Raw genomic sequence first — 20,692 nt, 5'->3', positions numbered from 1 at the left:
CCCTCTCCATAGGATGGAAAAGGCTCGTGATAGGGGCTTCTTGCAGTTCTTGATGAACACGGAGTTCCATGAGTCTGGCCCTGGGGCAGAGTGCATGGGCATGTCATTTATCGCCTGTTCGAAGTCATTTGGCGTCAGGATAACATCGGATAGGCTTGTGTTAACCAAATTTTGTGGCTCTCTCATAAAAAATTCATTTTGATCTTCGACTCTCAGTCTGGTTAGCGGCTAGCTAAAAACTGAGTCATATTGGGACTTGAGTAGCTCACTCATTTCCTTGCTGTCATCTGTGTAGGACCCATCTTGTTTAAGTAGGGGCCCAATACTGGACGTTGTTCTCGACTTTGATTTGGCATAGGAGAAGAAATACTTTGGGTTTCTTTCGATTTCATTTATGGCTTTTAGTTCTTCCCGCGATTCCTGACTCCTATAAGATTCCTTTAGCTTAAGTTCGATGCTTGCTATTTCTCTGACCAGTGTCTCCCTACGCATTTCAGATATATTGACCTCTTTTAGCCGCTCTGTTATTCTTTTCCGTCGCCTGTAAAGGGAGCGCCTGTCTCTTTCTATTTTACATCTACTCCTCCTTTTTCTTAGAGGAATAAGCCTTGTGCATACATCGAGTGCCACCAAGTTAATCTGTTCTAGGCATTAGTTGGGGTCTGTGTTGCTTAGTATATCTTCCCAGCTTATATCGGTTAGGACTTGGTTTACTTGGTCCCACTTTATGTTTTTGTTATTGAAGTTGAATTTGGTGAATGCTCCCTCGTGACTAGTCTCATTATGTCGGTCTGGGGCTCCACGCATACATGTCTGAACCTCAATTATGTTGTGATCTGAGTATATTGTTTTTGATATGGTGACATTTCTTATCAGATCATCATTGTTAGTGAAGATGAGGTCTAGTGTATTCTCCAGTCTAGTAGGCTCTATTATTTGCTGGTTTAAATTGAATTTTGTGCAGAGATTTAAAAGCTCGTGTGAGTGTGAGTTTTCATCAGAGCTGCCTCCTGGTGTTATTACTGCAACAATATTATTTGCTATATTCCTCCATTTTAGGTGCCTTAAGTTGAAATCCCCCAGGAGCAAGATGTTGGGTGCAGGAGCTGGAAGATTTTCCAGACAGTGGTCAATTTTTAACAGCTGTTCCTGGAATTGCTGGGATGTTGCATCCGGAGGCTTGTAGACTACCACAATGACTAGGTTTTGGTTCTCGACCTTTACTGCTAAAACTTCCACTACATCATTTGAGGCATTAAGCAGTTCTGTGCAAACAAGTGACTCTGCAATGTACAGGTCAACCCAACCCCGCCTTTTGCCTGTTCACTCTGTCACATCTGTATAGGTTGTAACCTGGGATCCATATTTCGTTGTCCAAGTGATCCTTTATGTGGGTCTCAGTGAAAGCCGCGAACATTGCCTTTGCCTCTGCAAGCAGTCCACGGATGAAAGGTATTTTGTTGTTTGTTACTGGCTTTAGACCCTGTATATTTGCAAAGAAGAATGTCATCGGACTGCTGGTATTGTTAGTACTGGGGGAGGGGATTTTTTTCCGGCATTAGTATCTGTATCTGTTGGTTTGGAGTGGAGGCCATCGACTGTGGTTCCACTCCAGGAATGACTGGATTTGGTGTACGATTTCTGCCATTTCCTGCCAGTTTTTTTCCTTCCTGGCACTAAAAAACCTCTCCCTCTTGAGTGGCTGTGGCTACCCAGGTTTTCCCATGGCCTGGATGTTTTGTATCTTTTTGTCCCCTTTAGATGGTGTGCCTGGCAATTTAAGTTATAGCACAGTCTTTCCTGTACTGAAGAGGTACACATTTCAGGGTGAAAAAGCTTACAGGAAGGGAGTTTGCATTTTCCTGTTGTCATATGGGCATGGCATTTTCTAGGGTGGTCATAGTTGCACGTCCCGTCTGTTTTTCCAGATTTCCCATGTCTGCAGATACCAAGTGCACAGGCTTGGTTTCCGTTTGCCTTGGGTTTCTGTGACTGTATTCCCTGTTGTTGGTGCATGTTTCCCTGTCTTATTCCTATCCTCCCTAGCACCAACAATGGAGCTCCCACCAGTTGTTTTTGGTAATATATCCTCACTATTGCTAGTGGAGTCCTCTTGTTTGCTATTTCCTGTGGTATTTCTAGTTTGCAATATTGGTTTTATCCTATCTTTGACTACACTTGTTTCCCCACTACGGCTCCTGTCCCCTATGAGGTCATTTATATGTATTCCTTCCTGCGTATAATTCCCGACTACCTGGATAAAATCTCCAGCTTCACCATTACTGTCTCCCAGGACAGCACCTCCAGCTTCACCATTACTGTCTCCCAGGATAGCACCTCCAGCTTCACCATTACTGTCTCCCAGGACAGCACCTCCAGCTTCACCATTACTGTCTCCCAGGACAGCACCTCCAGCTTCACCATTACTGTCTCCCAGGACAGCACCTCCAGCTTCACCATTACTGTCTCCCAGGACAGCACCTCCAGCTTCACCATTACTGTCTCCCAGGACAGCACCTCCAGCTTCACCATTACTGTCTCCCAGGACAGCACCTCCAGCTTCACCATTACTGTCTCCCAGGACAGCACCTCCAGCTTCACCATTACTGTCTACCAGGACAGCACCTCCAGCTTCACCATTACTGTCTCCCAGGACAGCACCTCCAGCTTTACCATTACTGTCTCCCAGGACAGCACCTCCAGCTTCACCATTACTGTCTCCCAGGACAGCACCTCCAGCTTCACCATTACTGTCTCCCAGGACAGCACTATCAGCCCCACATTTACTGACTACCAGGACATCACCTCCAGCCTTACAGTTTCTGACTACATGGCCGGTATCAAGGGCAGTACCATTCAGCCCAGACTTTTTATGTTCCCATCTGTTGTAGAAAGCTTCCAGGTTTTCTATGAAAGCAGCTTTGATGTTATCCTCTTTTAATACCCTTGTGATTTTAGTCCACAGATTTTCCTCATTTGGGCATACCCAAAAACACTTCCCTGTTTTAATACTGCTTGTAGCTAGTTCTTGGATATCTGCACAAGGGGCGTGACACCAATTTCCACAAAAATGACAATTTATCCATGTGGAAGCCCGTTTGTTTGATTGACTGCAGACTATACAGAGCTTCATAATGATTTGAATGGTTGATTTACTGTAATTCTACTAGCAACCTCTTGAATACTCTATTAATAACCTCCTTAAATGAAGCTCTAGCTATTTGTATTTCTATTTCTAACTGTACTTGTATATTGGACAGCTTACCGTGTACGTTCCTAATTTATATTTATTGTTTGTGTTTGATAAGGGCGCCTACAACCCCATCCGTTTACAGTCTGCTTTATTGTCTAACAAATCCGTTTGAAACCAGTCAAGGGTTCGGACCATCAAGGGTTCGGACCAGTCGAGGGTTCGGACCAGTCGATCTGATCTGATCAGTGGGTCACTTATTTAAAACATACTAGTCGGTGATTTGGGCTAACACATGAAGGATCTACTTGAAATTATCTACCCGAGTAATATGTGATTTGATTGATACAAAAGTATAACTTGCGTGTTGAAGAGCCGGTGATTTCTGGCAGCTCCTACAATGACGAACGGTCGAGCCTCAACCCTTGTTTATCAATCGCTGTATCTAGCTTTTCTAGTTTTTTTTCGTCTCCACCACAATAAATGCTATATTATCACTATAGTTGACTGGTGGAAATTTTGGAGGAAGGACGCTTTTTCTGTAGTAATAATTGCTTCTCGTTGTGTACATTGCGACCGCTGGTAACTACAGGTTATATGAAATTCACAGTATACGTCTGGTATTTCAAGAAAAAATAAACTAATGAAAGTCACTCCACTCCACTAAGTACCATTATAATACTGGTTAGTTGCTACTACAACACTGTATTCTGCTATTCACTGGTATCACTAGATTATATGCGAGTACACTAGCAGGCCAGGAAGATTATTAAAAACAGCTGACCTGTGGTAAGTTTCTGGCGACTTCTGGCAGCTGCCTCTATAGGCTTATCACTTCATTTACAAATTCACCTGTTTTCAAATGACACTTTAGCCTTTATCATCTATATACTAGGGAGCCACTGTAGTGTACACTATACACTATGTATACACAATGTTATCAGGGAGACTTTCTTTCCTCTGACAAAGAAAAGTTCTATTATTATTATATTGCACACGGAACACAGGCCTATGATTCCCCTCTGGCAGTAAACTCTGCTAGGCAACATAATCTACCTTGAATTTATAAATTTTAAAATTAACGTGAATCGAATTAATTTCAGTTTCCTATTTACGATCAACTTAAAAATTTGTGTAACTACAAAAACAAATTAAATTTAGTTATCTTACTAAGTTAAGATTATCCAGAATTTGGATGTAAATAAAAACATTTAGTCTGTACAAAGGGTCTGGACTCTGGAAAACCGACAACTTGATAAATGAGTCACTTGAGCGACATCTTGGCATCTTGATACTGGAAACGTTTCGCCAGCCAGAAGAAAGGTAGAAAGACGATAAGAAAGATGGAAAGAAGATAAGAGGGATGGGATGAAGGTAGGGATGAAAACAAGATAACAGTAGTGATGGGAACAAGATAACAGTAGTGATGGGAACAAAGTAACAGTATGGATGGGAACAAGATAACAGTAGTGATGGGAACAAGATAACAGTAGTGATGGGAACAAGATAACAGTAGTGATGGGAACAAGATAACAGTAATGATGGGAACAAAACAGCAGTGACGGGAACAAGGTAACAGTACGGATGGAAACAAGATAACAGTAGTGATGGGAACAAGATAACAGTAGTGATGGGAACAAGAAAACAGTAGTGATGGGAACAAGATAACAGTAATGATGGGAACAAAATAAGTGATGGGAATAAGATAACAGTAGTGACGGGAACAAGATAACAGCAGTGGTGGGAACAAGGTAACAGTAATGATGGGAACAAGATAACAGCAGTGATGGGAACAAGATAACAGTGATGGGAATAAGATACCAGCAGTGATGGGAACAAGATAACAGTAATGATGGGAACAAAATAGCAACAGTGACGAGAACAAGATAACAGTGATGGGAATAAGATAACAGCAGTGGTGGGAACAAGATAACAGTAGCGATGGGAACAAAATAACAGTAATGATGGGAACAAGATAGCAGTGAAGGGAACACGATAACAGTAGTGATGGTAACAAGATAACAGTAGTGATGGAAACAAGGTAACAGGGATGGGAACAAGGTAACAGTAGGGATGGGAACAAGTTAACAGTAATGATGGAAACAAGATAACAGTAATGATGGAAACAAGATAACGATAGTGATTGGAACAAGATAACAGTAGTGGAGCGATGGGAACAATATAACAGTGATGGGAACAAGATAACAGTAGTAGTGGGAAAAAGATAGCAGTGGTGGGAACAAGATAACAGTAGTGATAGAACAATATAACAGCGGTGGGAACAAGATAACAGTGATGGGAACAAGATAACAGTAGTGGAGCGATGGGAATAAGATGACAGCAGTGATGGGAACAAGATAACAGCAGTGATGGGAACAAGATAACGGTAGCGATGGGGAGAAGGTAACAGTAGTGATGGAACAAGATAACAGTAGTGGGAACAAGATAACAGTAATGATGGGAACAAGATAACAGTAGTGGTGGGAACAAGATAACAGTAGTGGTGGGAAAAAGATAGCAGTGGTGGGAACAAGATAACAGTAGTGATAGAACAATATAACAGCGGTGGGAACAAGATAACAGTGATGGGAACAAGATAACAGTAGTGGTGGAAAGATAGCAGTGGTAAGAACAAGATAACAGTAGTGATAGAACAATATAACAGCGGTGTGAACAAGATAACAGTGATGGGAACAAGATAACAGTAGTGGAGCGATGGGAATAAGATGACAGCAGTGATGGGAACAAGATAACAGCAGTGATGGGAACAAGATAACGGTAGCGATGGGAAGAAGGTAACAGTAGTGATGGAACAAGATAACAGTAGTGGTGGGAACAAGATAACAGTAATGATGGGAACAAGATAACAGTAGTGGTGGGAACAAGATAACAGCAGTGATGGGAACAAGACAACAGTAGTTATTGGAACAAGATAACAGTAGTGATGGGAACAAGATAACAGTAATGATGGGAACAAGATAACAGTAGTGATGGGAACAAGATAATAGTGATGGGAACAAGATAACAGTAGTGGTGGGAACAAGATAACAGTGTTGGTGAGAACAAGATAAAAGTAGTGATGGAAACAAGATAACAGTAGTGGTGGGAACAAGATAACAGTAGTGATGGGAACAAGATGACAGCAGTTATGGGGACAAGATAACAGTGGTGGTGGTGGGAACAAGATAACAGTAGTGGTGGGAACAAGATAACAGCAGTGATGGGAACAAGATAGCAGTGATGGGAGCAAGATAACAGTAGGGATTGGAACAAGATAACAGTGATGGAACAAGATAACAATAGTGGTGGGAACCAGATAACAGTAATGGGAACAAGATAACAGTAGTGGTGAGAACAAGATAACAGTAGTGAGGGAAACAAGATAATAGTAGTGATGGGAACAAGATAACAGTAGGGTTGGGAACAAGATAACAGTAGTAATGGGAACAGGATAACAGTAGTGATGGGAACAAGATAACAGTAGTGGTGGGAACAAGATAACAGTAGTGATGGGAACAAGATAACAGTAGTGATGGGAACAAGATAACAGTAGTGATGGGAACAAGATAACAGCAGTGGTGGGAACAAGATAACATTAATGATGGGAACAAGATAACAGTAGTGATGGGAACAAGATAACAGCAGTGATGGGAACAAGATAGCAGTGATGGGAGCAAGATAACAGTAGGGATGGGAACAAGATAACAGTAATGATGGAACAAGATAACAGTAGTGGTGGGAACCAGATAACAATAATGGGAACAAGATAACAGTAGTGGTGAGAACAAGATAACAGTAGTGATGGGAACAAGATAACAGTAGTGATGGGAACAAGATAACAGTAGTGATGGGAACAAGATAACAGAGTTGGGAACAAGATAACAGTAGGGTTGGGAACAGAATAACAGTAGTGATGGGAACAAGATAACAGTAGTGATGGGAACAAGATAACAGTAGTGATGGGAACAAGATAACAGTAGTTATGGGAACACGATAACAGCAGTGATGGGAACAAGATAGCAGTGATGGGAGCAAGATAACAGTAGGGATGGGAACAAGATAACAGTAATGATGGAACAAGATAACAGTAGTGGTGGGAACCAGATAACAATAATGGGAACAAGATAACAGTAGTGGTGAGAACAAGATAACAGTAGTGATGGGAACAAGATAACAGCAGTGATGGGAACAAGATAACAGAGTTGGGAACAAGATAACAGTAGGGTTGGGAACAGAATAACAATAGTGATGGGAACAAGATAACAGTAGTGATGGGAACAAGATAACAGTAGTTATGGGAACACGATAACAGTAGTGATGGGAACAAGATAACAGTAGTTGTGGGAACAGGATAAATGTAGTGATGGGAACAAGATAACATAGTGATGGGAACAAGATAATAATAATGGGAACAAGATAACAGTAGTGGTGGGAGCAAAATAACAGTAGTGATGGGAACAAAATAGCAGTAGTGATGGGAACAAGATAATAGTAATGGTGGGAACAAGATTACAGAAGTTGTGGGAACAAGGTAATAGCAGTAATAGGAACAAGATAACAGTAGTGATGGGAAGATAACAGTAGTAATGGGAACAATATAGCAGTAGTGGTGGGAACAAGTTAACAGTAGTAATGGGAAGATAACAGTAGTGATGGGAACAAGATAACAGCAGTGATGGGAACAAGATAAAAGTAGTGGTGGGAACAAGAGAACAGTAGTGATGGGAACAATATAACAGTAGTAATGGGAAGATAGCAGTAGTAATGGGAACAAGATAGCAGTAGTGGTGTTAACAAGATCACAGTAGTAATGTGAACAAGATAGCAGTTGTGGTGGGAACAAGATAACAGTAGTGATGGGAACAAGATAACAGTAGTGATGGGAACAAGATAACAGTATTGATGGGAACAAGATAACAGTAGTAATGAGAACGAGATAACAGTAGGGTTGGGAACAAGATAACTGTAGGGTAGTGAACAGGATAGCAGTAGTGATGGGAACAAGATAACAGTAGTGGAGGGAACAAGATAACAGTAGTGATGGGAACAAGATAACAGTAGTTGTGGGAACAGGATAACAATAGTGATGGGAACAAGATAACAGTAGTGAAAAGAACAAGATAACAGTAGTAACGGGAACAAGATAACAGTAGTGATGGGAGCAAAATAACAGTAGTGATGGGAACAAGATAGTAGTGATGGGAACAAGATAATAGTAATGGTGGGAACAAGATTACAGAAGTTGTGGGAACAAGGTAATAGCAGTAATAGGAACAAGATAACAGTAGTGATGGGAAGATAACAGTAGTAATGGGAACAATATAGCAGTAGTGGTGGGACAAGATAATAGTAGTAATGGGAACAAGTTAACAGTAGTAATGGGAAGATAACAGTAGTGATGGGAACAAGTTAACAGTAGTGATGGGAACAAGATAACAGTAGTGATGGGAACAATATAACAGTAATGGGAAGATAACAGTAGTAATGGGAACAAGATAGCAGTAGTGGTGTTAACAAGATCACAGTAGTAATGGGAACAAGATAGCAGTAGTGGTGGGAACAATATAACAGTTGTAATAGGAGCAAGATAGAAGTGGTGGGAACAAGATAACAGTAGTAATGGGAACAAGATAACAGTAGTGGTGGGAGCAACATAACAGTAATGATGGGAGCAATATAACAGAAGTGATGGGAACAAGATAACAGTAGTGATGGGAACAATATAACAGTGCTGATGGGAACAAGATAACAGTAGTGATGGGAAAACGATAAGAGCAGTGATGGGAACAAGATAACAGTAGTGGTGGGAACAAGATAACAGTGGTGGGAACAAGATAACAGTAGTGATGGGAACAAGATAACAGTAGTGATGGGAACAAGATAACAGTAGTGATGGGAACAAGATAACAGTAGTGATGGGAACAAGATAACAGTAGTGATGGGATCAAGATAACAGTAGTGATGGGATCAAGATAACAGTAGTGATGGGAACAAGATAACAGTAGTGATGGGAACAAGATGGTAGTGATGGGAACAAGATAACAGTAGTGATGGGAACAAGATAACAGTAGTGATGGGATCAAGATAACAGTAGTGATGGGATCAAGATAACAGTAGTGATGGGAACAAGATAACAGTAGTGATGGGAACAAGATAACAGTAGTGGTGGGATCAAGATAACAGTAGTGATGGGATCAAGATAACAGTAGTGATGGGAACAAGATAACAGTAGTGATGGGAACAAGATAACAGTAGTGATGGGAACAAGATAACAGTAGTGATGGGAACAAGATAACAGTAGTGGTGGGAACAAGATAACAGTAGTGATGGGAACAAGATAACAGTAGTGATGGGATCAAGATAACAGTAGTGATGGGAACAAGATAACAGGGTTGGGAACAAGATAACAGTAGTGATGGGAACAAGATAACAGTAGTGATGGGAACAAGATAACAGTAGTGATGGGATCAATATAACAGTAGTGATGGGAACAAGATAACAGTAGTGGTGGGAACAAGATAACAGTAGTGATGGGATCAATATAACAGTAGTGATGGGAACAAGATAACAGTAGTGATGGGATCAAGATAACAGTAGTGGTGGGAACAAGATAACAGTAATGATGGAAACAAGGAACATTAGAAGGAGCAAGAGTGGTAGAGTAAGAACCTCTCAATATATATGTAAATATACACATATATTCACAGCATATAACATATTCACTAAAATCACAGTACACAAAATTAAGGGAAAAGTTATATTAAAAATAAAATCACAATAGATTACGAACATGACTTTTAGAAAAAGCCTTCTGATTTAATGCATTAAAAAAATTTTAGAAGAGAGAGTGTTAGAGGAAAAGATAACTCTCATATATGATTATGTATTAAGATACAAATATGTATGCTTGATCTTTGTATGTCTACAGTACAAACATCACAGAGTTGTGCACATTACGTATATTAGTTGCATAAAATCATTGCATAAGAAACTGCATTATGTGTGTATAGATAGGACTCACCTTCGAAGACTTGGCTCGTTGATATATGGTGGTGGGTAATAGTAGTTGGTGAGACGGACGAAGCCGTTATCCTCGTAGTATTTGAGGACCTTCTCCAAGTTAGGATGAACGTCAGTAACGTAGAGGAACACCTTACCGAAGCCCTCCGCCCTCAGGATTTCCAGCCACTCCACTATTCTCATGGAGAAGTCTTCGTGGTAGAAGTAGAGAGCTGGACCACACACAGCTGGCACCCACCCTTTCACTGCCCTGTCAGGAATACACCTGGTCACTGACAACTGGTACTTACCCCTTCACTGTCTCGTGAGGGATACACGTTGTCATACAATGCTGCCTCTCACCGCTTCATTATCTTGAGTGAACAGCGGTGACCTGTACTTAACTCAGTGGTGACCTGTACTTAACTCTGTGAAGAAGTGTCTTGTGTGCTCCCGTGGACTGAACCAAGATGCCCTCCATCGAGCAACTTTACCAGCAACTTAAGGAAGAACTGAGGGTAGCGAAGATGGAGATACGGCGATTGACCGAGGAAAACAAGAGGATTCGTAGTAGTCCTCCTGTTTCGAGTCCTCAGGTCAAGAAGGGATCGTGGTCAGTGGCTGGACAGCAGGGGACGACGAAGTTGACGATCAAGAAGACGAATGGAAAGCCAGAAACGATGAAGAAGAAAGAGACTGCTGTGGAAACTCCTGTGGAAACCTCCAACGCATTCTCGGTGCTACCCGACGAATGTGAGTCGACTACTGGGATCGTCACGACGAACGACAACAAGAAAGGTAAGAATATTGTTGTTGTTGGGGATAGCCAGGTTAGATACATGGATAGGGCATTCTGCTTGAAGGACAGGTGTAGGAGACAGAGGGTTTGCCGGCTTGACAGCATCATGAACGGTAATGGGATCAATCCTATTTGCCTCAGTGCTGGAGGCAATGATATAGGCAAGCGTAGAAGTGAGGATTTAGTTAGAAAGTTCAGGACAGCTATAGACATAATTAGGAAGAAGGGGGGGGGCGCCCTGTTATATGTGGCATTTTGCCAAGAAAAGGTGTTGGTAATGAATGGTTGTCCAGAGCAATTGGTATTAATTGTTGGCTGGATAAACACTGTAAGGATAATGCAGTACCATTCATTGACAACTGGGACAACTTCTATGGCCGAAATGACATGTATGCCAGGGATGGGGTTCACTTATCCAGGGCAGGTGTGGGTTTTCTTGCTAACTCAGCTGAGGGGGTTGTTAGGACTTTAAACTAGGATTAGTTAGAGGTATGGGTTTAGAAATGATAAATAATGAGTATGGATATATTGACTTATGCTCTGATATTAAGAATCTTAATAGTAACTGTCATGGAGTAACTCTGGGTAATGATAATTTCAGAAATTGTGTAAAAACAAAGATGAATAGGAAAAATGTGCAGAAGAAAAAACATATGATGGTTTTTTATGCTAACAGTCGAAGTGCAAGAAATAAAATTAATGAACTACGTTTGGTAGCATGTGCTGGGAACTTTGATATCATTGCATTAACTGAAACGTGGTATGATTTAAAGAGTCGGGATATGACTGCTGAGTGTAATATTCAGGGATTTAAGTTGTTCAATGTGGATAGATGTAATGGGAAGGGGGGAGGAGTTGCATTGTATGTTCGAGAAAATATTAATTGTTGCATAAAAACAGGTATAAAAATAGATGGAGCAGTAACAGAGTCTGTTTGGGTAGAGTTCGTGGAGGGTCAAGAGAAACTAATTCTAGGTGTAATATACCGACCTCCAGGCTTGGATCACGATAGAGGGAGACTTCTTTGGGACGAAATTGTTAGGGCTTCTGGACACAGTAACATAATCATAGTAGGGGACTTTAACTTTAGTCAAATTGACTGGAATTCTTTGACAGGTAATCTAGAGTCCAGTGACTTTATGGAAACAGTTCAGGACTGTTTTATGAAACAGAGCGTAACTGAGCCTACCAGGGGTAATAATTTGCTAGACCTAGTCTTGTCAAATAAGGAAACACTCGTGAATAATCTGGAGATCACTGAAGAGCTTGGCGCAAGTGATCACAAATCCATCACTTTTAGCATTAATTGGGAATGCAAGAATAATGATAATACAGTAAAAATCCCTGATTTTCGTCCTGCCGATTATAATGGACTTAGGGAACATTTGTCTAATCTTCATTGGGGTTATCTAGCTAATGATTTTATTGACGATAATCATACTTATGAATATGAAGGGATCTGCTTTTATGATTGTTTTCTTAATAATGTACACAGTGCCCAGAGTATATACATTCCCCAGAGAGAAATTAGGTCTAATAATAACGATCCCAAATGGGTTAACAGGAGGCTAAAGCATCTAATAGTGGAGAAAAGGGGAATTTATAGGCGCATCAGAAGAGGAGAGGTAAACCTTACTGACCAATATGTTCAGCTTAAAAGAGAAGTAAAAAAGGCGATTAGAAAGGCTAAACGTGACTATGAAATTAGAGTTGCTAATGAATCAAAGACTAATCCAAAGGGGTTCTTTCAAGTGTATAGGACGAAGGTGAAGGAAAAAGTAGGACCTCTGAAAATTGGGAATGGACAGCAGACGCATAATGAACTGGAAATGTGTTCCTTATTTAATGACTATTTTTTGTCAGTTTTTACACAGGAAGATGTAAATGAGATTCCAGTAATTAACAATTATTTAGTTCCTGATGAATTTAAGTTAACTAATATTACTGTCACGAGGGACATGGTTATTAAACAGATAGACAAACTGAAGCAAAATAAGTCCCCGGGACCCGATGAGATGTTTTCCAGGGTACTTAAGGAATGCAAGATGGAGCTTAGTCAGCCATTAACGAGTGTATTCAATGCGTCCATCCTTACCGGTGTTGTGCCAGAGTTGTGGAAGATGGCTAATGTGGTTCCTATATTCAAATCAGGGGATAAGTCCACTCCTTCAAATTACCGTCCAATAAGCCTGACATCTATAGTGGGTAAGTTATTAGAATCAATTATAGCTGACATTATCAGAAGTCACCTTGAAGAGCATAACTTGATAAATGAATCTCAGCATGGATTCACGAGAGGTCGTTCCTGCCTGACAAACTTACTGACGTTCTTCAATAGAACATTTGAGGCAGTTGACAGTGATAAGGAATATGATATTGTTTATTTGGATTTTAGTAAAGCCTTCGATAGAGTACCTCACAAGAGACTCTTAAGAAAAGTGGCAGCTCATGGCATAGGAGGTTAAGTTCTAGCATGGATTGAGGCATGGCTTACCAATAGAAAGCAGAGAGTTACCATTAATGGAGTGAAATCTGAATGGGGATTAGTCACTAGTGGCGTTCCACAAGGATCAGTTTTAGGTCCTTTCTTGTTCATAATTTACATTAATGACCTTGTAATAAAGTTGGTAGAATTACCGACACTATGTAAAGTAAAAGGACACAAGTGCAACTAATGTGACATTTTATTGTGGCAACGTTTCGCTCTCCAGGAGCTTTATCAAGCCATTACAAACAATACATGGACACAGAGGGTATATAAAGGCTCAGAGTGAGGTGCAGTGCTAGTGAGGTACCATTTAGATGTTTACTAGTGGTAGTAGTAGTAGTAGTGACAAAAGTAGTAGTAGTAATACAATATGGTAGAGCAATTAATTCGTACATGAGTAAAAGGATATAAAAGCTATTACTTGGGTAACATAAAAATAGGTTGGACAAATATATAGACTGGAAAGAGGCAGCCTGTTTCAGTGTTCACTCTCTGTAATGTGCTTTGTGTAGTATAACAGGAGAGACTATGTGATGGCAGAGTTTACTGTTTTCAGGAGGATTCTTGCTAAGACTTCAGAGATGGTGAAACTGCCGTTGTTTTGTTTAATTGTATTCGAAACAGCGATCAGTGCTGATTCGAGGCACTTGCGTCTGCGGAAATTAGTTTCTTTAATCACTAATTGGGCGTCTCTGAATTTCATGAGATGATTGGTAGAATTTCGATGTTGTACACAGGCGTTGTTCAAGTTATCGTTCCTACATGCGTAAATGTGTTCATTGAGACGGGTGTCGAGGTTTCTTGCTGTTTCACCTACGTAAATCTTGTCACAGCCTCCACAGGGTATAGTGTAAAATCCTGCGTTGACTGGTTCGTGGTGCTTGGATTTTGTTCTGGTTAGATCCTTTATTGAAGTGCTAGAAGCGATGGCGACTCTGGTGTTAGCTTGTGAAAGTACTTTTGAAACGTTTGCACTGAACGTTTCAAAAGTTATGGACACTCCCGAGCTTCAGAACCTTGCATTTATCTACATTGAACTGCATCTGTCACTTTTCTGACCAAGAGTAGAGTTTGTCTAAATCCTCCTGAAGTTCCCTAACATCTACGTTTGAATCAATTATCCTACCTATCTTCGTGTCATCGGCGAATTTGCTCATATCACTAGTAATTCCTTCATCAAGATCATTGATATATATTATAAACAACAACGGGCCCAAGACTGATCCCTGTGGAACGCCACTTGTTACTGATCCCCACTCGGATTTAATCCCATTTATGGACACTCTCTGCTTCCTGTCTGTGAGCCATGATTCGATCCACGAGAGCACCCTTCCCCCAACGCCATGAGCTGCTACTTTCTTCAACAGTCTTTGGTGCGGAACTCTATCAAATGCCTTACTAAAATCTAAGTAAATAATATCAAATTCTTTATCGTGGTCAACAGCCTCAAAAGCTTTACTGAAGAAAGTTAATAAATTAGTTAGACAAGACCGGCCTCTTGTGAATCCATACTGAGTATCATTAATCAAGCTATGCTTATCGAGATTGCTTCTTATAATCTCAGCTATAATTGACTCTAGTAATTTGCCTACAATTGAGGACAGGCTTATTGGGCGGTAATTTGACGGTAACGACTTGTCCCCTGTTTTAAAAATAGGAATTACATTAGCCATCTTCCACATATCAGACACTACACCTGTTTGAAGAGATAAATTAAAAATATTAGTTAATGGTTCACAGACTTCCATTTTGCATTCCTTAAGAACCCTTGAAAAAACCTCATCAGGACCCGGTGACTTGTTTTGCTTCAGTCGGTCTATCTGCTTCACAACCATTTCACCAGTGACTGTGATGTTACATAATTTATCTTCTTCTGGCCCACTATAAAAATTAATTACTGGAATATTATTAGTGTCTTCCTGTGTAAAAACCGAGAGAAAATAATTATTTAAAATCGACCACATTACTTTACATTAATGACCTTGATGAAGGGATTACGAGTGACATGAGTAAATTTGCTGATGATACAAAGATAGGCCGTATAATTCACTCTGAGGAGGATATTAATGAACTTCAGGACGATTTGGACAAATTAATGTCTTGGTCTGAAAAATGGCAGATGAAGTTCAATGTGGATAAGTGTAAGGTACTTGCCCTTGGTAATGAAAATAACCCTCGAAGCTATAATCTCAGTGGTGACGTGTACTTAGCTCAGTGGTGACGTGTACTTAGCTCAGTGGAGATGTGTACTTAGCCAGTGGTGACGTGCACTTAGCTCAGTGGTGACGTGTACTTAGCTCTGTGAAGACCTGTTTGTGTGCTCTCTGTGAATCTGAACCAGGATGCCCTCTCTTGAGCAACTTTACCAGCAGCTGAGAGAAGAGCTCAGAGTTGCTAAGATGGAGATAGGGCGATTAAAGGAGGAGAACAAGAGGATTCGTAGTAATCCTTCTGTTGTGAGTCCCCAGGTTAAGAGGGGAGCTTGGTCAGTGGCCGGGCAACATGGAACCAAGCTGAAGATCAAGAAAACGGTTGGAGAGGCAGAAACAACGAGAAACCAGAAGACTACCGTGGAAACTTCCAACCCATTCTCGGTGCTACCTGACGAATGTGAGTGTTCTACTGGGAATGCTACAACGAGCACCAAAGAAGCATTGGCAGACGTGAGTAAGACATCCCTAGAAACCCCAACGAAGACCATCGAGAACGTCTTGACGAATTCTACAAGTGGTGTAATGCTACCTGGCGAATGTGAGTCGACTACTCGGAGCATCACGACGGACGACGCCAAGGAAGGTAAAAACATTGTTGTTGTTGGGGATAGCCAGATTAGGTACATGGATAGGGCATTCTGCTTGAAGGATAGGAGTAGGAGGCAGAGAGTGTGTTTTCCTGGGGCTGGGATGAAGGATATTGTTAGCCGTCTGGATGACATCATGAGAGGTAATGGGAGCAATCCTATTATCTGTCTCAGTGCTGGAGGCAACGATGTTGGCAGACGTAGGAGTGAGGACCTGATTAGCAGGTATAGGTCAGCAATAGAGATAATTAGGAGGAAGGGTGGGAAACCTGTCATATGTGGCATTTTGCCAAGGAGAGGAGTTGGAAATGAATGGTTGTCCAGAGCAATTGGTGTCAATTGCTGGCTGGACAAATACTGTAAGGAAAATGCGGTAACATTCATTGACAACTGGGACCTCTTCTATGGCAGAAATGACATGTATGCCAGGGATGGGGTTCACTTATCTAGGTGTGGGGTGGGAGCACTGGCCAACGCAGTGGAGGGAGCTGTTAGGTCTTTAAACTAGGAATAGTTAGTGGTATGGGTTTTGGCGAGAAAACTGTGAAGTCGCAGGGTAGTAATATGAGTACTAGGAGAACTAGTAATAGGCAAAATGAGGTGGATATTGGAAAGCCAGTGGCACTAATTGACAAGGACAGTAATAGGTTTAGTGGAATAACAGAAAGGAGCAGGAAGGGTAAAGAGAGAGGAGGGTCTTTAAATATTTATTACACAAATAGTCGCAGTGCTAGGAATAAGATGGACGAGTTGAGACTAGTTGCTAGTGCAGGTAACATAGATATATTTCCCATTACTGAGACGTGGTTTAATTCAAAAAGTCGGGACATGCCTGCAGAATGTCACATTCAGGGTTTTAAATTGTTCCAAGTAGATAGAAGTATCGGGAAGGGGGGTGGCGTGGCATTGTATGTCCGAGATCGCTTGAACTGTTACATAAAAACGGGTATTAAGTCTGAAGTAACACATACAGAGTCTGTTTGGATAGAACTTTCAGAGGGGCATGAAAAATAAATTTTAGGTGTGATATACCGTCCCCCAAATTTAGATAGGGACCAGGGGAGACTACTATGGGAGGAAATTGTTAGGGCCACAAGGCACGATAATGTAGTAATTCTAGGAGACTTTAACTTTAGTCATATTGATTGGAATTTCTTGACTGGGAATTTAGAATCATACGACTTCTTAGAAGTAGTTCAGGATTGTTTTTTGAAGCAGTTTGTGACAGAACCTACAAGGGGTAATAACCTGCTTGACTTAGTTCTGGCAAACAATGAATCCCTTGTTAATAATTTAGAAGTGTCAGAGGAACTGGGTGCTAGCGACCACAAATCAATTACATTTAGAATTGAATGGAAGTACGATAGTAGGGATAGCTCAGTAACAGTCCCAGATTTTCGCTTAGCAGATTACGATGGGCTTAGAGAACACTTATCTGTTGACTGGGGTAACGAAGAGAGCTATCAATATGACAGTTTTCTGAGCACAATACATTCTGCTCAAAGAACGTTTATCCCTTATAAGGAAATTAGATCAAATAGAAATGACCCAAAATGGATGAATAATAGGCTTAAATATCTACTAGGGCATAAGAAAGGAATTTATAGGCGTATCAAAAGAGGTGAAGGTCATCTTATGAATCAGTATATTGACATTAAGAGGGACATTAAAAAGGGGATAAGAAAAGCTAAAAGGGACTATGAAATTAAAGTTGCTAGGGATTCTAAAACTAACCCAAAAAGTTTTTTCCAGGTATATAGAACAAAAGTCAGAGATAAGATAAGTCCCCTTAAAAATAACTATGGGCATCTTACTGACAAAGAGAATGAAATGTGCTCGATTTTAAATAATTATTTTCTCTCGGTTTTACACAGGAAGACGCTAATAATATTCCGGTAATTAATTTTTATAGTGGATCAGAAGAAGATAAATTATGTAACATCACAGTCACTAGTGAAATGGTTGTGAAGCAGATAGACCGACTGAAGCAAAATAAGTCGCCGGGTCCTGATGAGGTTTTTTCAAGGGTTCTTAAGGAATGCAAAATGGAAGTCTGTGAACCATTAACTAATATTTTTAATTTATCTCTTCAAACAGGTGTAGTGTCTGATATGTGGAAGATGGCTAATGTAATTCCTATTTTTAAAACAGGGGACAAGTCGTTACCGTCAAATTACCGCCCAATAAGCCTGACCTCAATTGTAGGCAAATTACTAGAGTCAATTATAGCTGAGATTATAAGAAGCCATCTCGATAAGCATAGCTTGATTAATGATACTCAGCATGGATTCACAAGAGGCCGGTCTTGTCTAACTAATTTATTAACTTTCTTCAGTAAAGCTTTTGAGGCTGTTGACCACGATAAAGAATTTGATATTATTTACTTAGATTTTAGTAAGGCATTTGATAGAGTTCCGCACCAAAGACTGTTGAAGAAAGTAGCAGCTCATGGCATTGGGGGGAGGGTGCTCTCGTGGATCGAATCATGGCTCACAGACAGGAAGCAGAGAGTGTCCATAAATGGGGTTAAATCCGAGTGGGGATCGGTAACAAGTGGCGTTCCACAGGGATCAGTCTTGGGCCCGTTGTTGTTTATAATATATATCAATGATCTTGATGAAGGAATTTCTAGTGATATGAGCAAATTCGCCGATGACACGAAGATAGGTAGGATAATTGATTCAAACGTAGATGTTAGGGAACTTCAGGAGGATTTAGACAAACTCTACTCTTGGTCAGAAAAGTGGCAGATGCAGTTCAATGTAGATAAATGCAAGGTTCTGAAGCTCGGGAGTGTCCATAACCCTAGTACTTATAAGTTAAATAATGTAGAACTTAGCCATACAGATTGCGAAAAGGACTTGGGGGTTATGGTGAGCAGCAACCTTAAACCAAGACAGCAATGCCTAAGCATACATAATAAGGCAAATAGATTACTGGGATTTATATCAAGAAGTGTAAGCAACAGAAGTCCAGAGATCATACTGCAGCTTTATACATCATTAGTAAGGCCTCACCTAGATTATGCAGCTCAATTCTGGTCTCCATATTACAGAATGGACATAAATTCGTTAGAAAACATTCAGCGTAGGATGACTAAATTAATACATAGCATTAGAAATCTTCCTTATGATGAAAGATTGAAGACTCTTAAGTTACATTCACTTGTTAGACGAAGAATGAGGGGAGACCTGATCAAAGTGTATAAGTGGAAGATAGGTATTAATAAAGGGGATATTAACAAGGTCTGTACTTAACTCTGTGAAGAAGTGTCTTGTGTGCTCCCCGTGGACTGAACCAAGATGCCCTCCCTCGAGCAACTTTACCAGCAACTTAAGGAAGAATTGAGGGTAGCGAAGATGGAGATACGGCGATTGACCGAGGAAAACAAGAGGATTCGTAGTAGTCCTCCTGTTTCGAGTCCTCAGGTCAAGAAGGGATCGTGGTCAGTGGCTGGACAGCAGGGGACGACGAAGTTGACGATCAAGAAGACGAATGGAAAGCCAGAAACGATGAAGAAGAAAGAGACTGCTGTGGAAACTCCTGTGGTAACCTCCAACGCATTCTCGGTGCTACCCGACGAATGTGAGTCGACTACTGGGATCGTCACGACGAACGACAACAAGGAAGGTAAGAATGTTGTTGTTGTTGGGGATAGCCAGGTTAGATACACGGATAGGGCATTCTGCTTGAAGGACAGGAGTAGGAGACAGAGGGTTTGCTTTCCTGGGGCTGGGATGGAGAACATTGTTAGCCGGCTTGACAACATCATGAACGGTAATGGGATCAATCCTATTATTTGCCTCAGTGCTGGAGGCAATGATGTAGGCAAGCATAGAAGTGAGGATTTAGTTAGAAAGTTCAGGACAGCTATAGACATAATTAGGAAGAAGGGGGGCGCCCTGTTATATGTGGCATTTTGCCAAGAAGAGGTGTTGGTAATGAATGGTTGTCCAGAGCAATTGGTATTAATTGTTGGCTGGATAAACACTGTAAGGATAATGCAGTACCATTCATTGACAACTGGGACAACTTCTATGGCCGAAATGACATGTATGCCAGGGATGGGGTTCACTTATCCAGGGCAGGTGTGGGTTTTCTTGCTAACTCAGTTGAGGGGGTTGTAAGGACTTTAAACTAGGATTAGTTAGAGGTATGGGTTTAGAAATGATAAATAATGAGTATGGATATATTGACTTATGCTCTGATATTAAGAATCTTAATAGTAACTGTCATGGAGTAACTCTGGGTAATGATAATTTCAGAAATTGTGTAAAAACAAAGATGAATAGGAAAAATGTGCAGAAGAAAAAACATATGATGGTTTTTTATTCTAACAGTCGAAGTGCAAGAAATAAAATTAATGAACTACGTTTGGTAGCATATGCTGGGAACTTTGATATCATTGCATTAACT

At 40.7% G+C, this 20,692-nt stretch overlaps 1 protein-coding gene across 1 annotated transcript in view; it reads right to left on the bottom strand.

Annotated features, from left to right (window-relative positions):
• LOC128695926 (uncharacterized) overlaps positions 1–20,692 on the bottom strand; it is a 92,817-nt gene that overhangs the window by 10,738 nt on the left and 61,387 nt on the right. Inside the window, exon 7 of the mRNA XM_070093105.1 lies at positions 10,212–10,460. Coding sequence (XP_069949206.1) covers positions 10,212–10,460 — 249 coding nt within the window. The remainder of the gene's footprint in view (positions 1–10,211; positions 10,461–20,692) is intronic.

This window comes from Cherax quadricarinatus, chromosome 41 (assembly GCF_038502225.1).
Source record: "Cherax quadricarinatus isolate ZL_2023a chromosome 41, ASM3850222v1, whole genome shotgun sequence".
Taxonomy (NCBI): domain Eukaryota; kingdom Metazoa; phylum Arthropoda; class Malacostraca; order Decapoda; family Parastacidae; genus Cherax; species Cherax quadricarinatus.
Note: the sequence above shows the minus strand (reverse complement) of the source record. Positions and strands in the feature narration are given on the sequence as shown.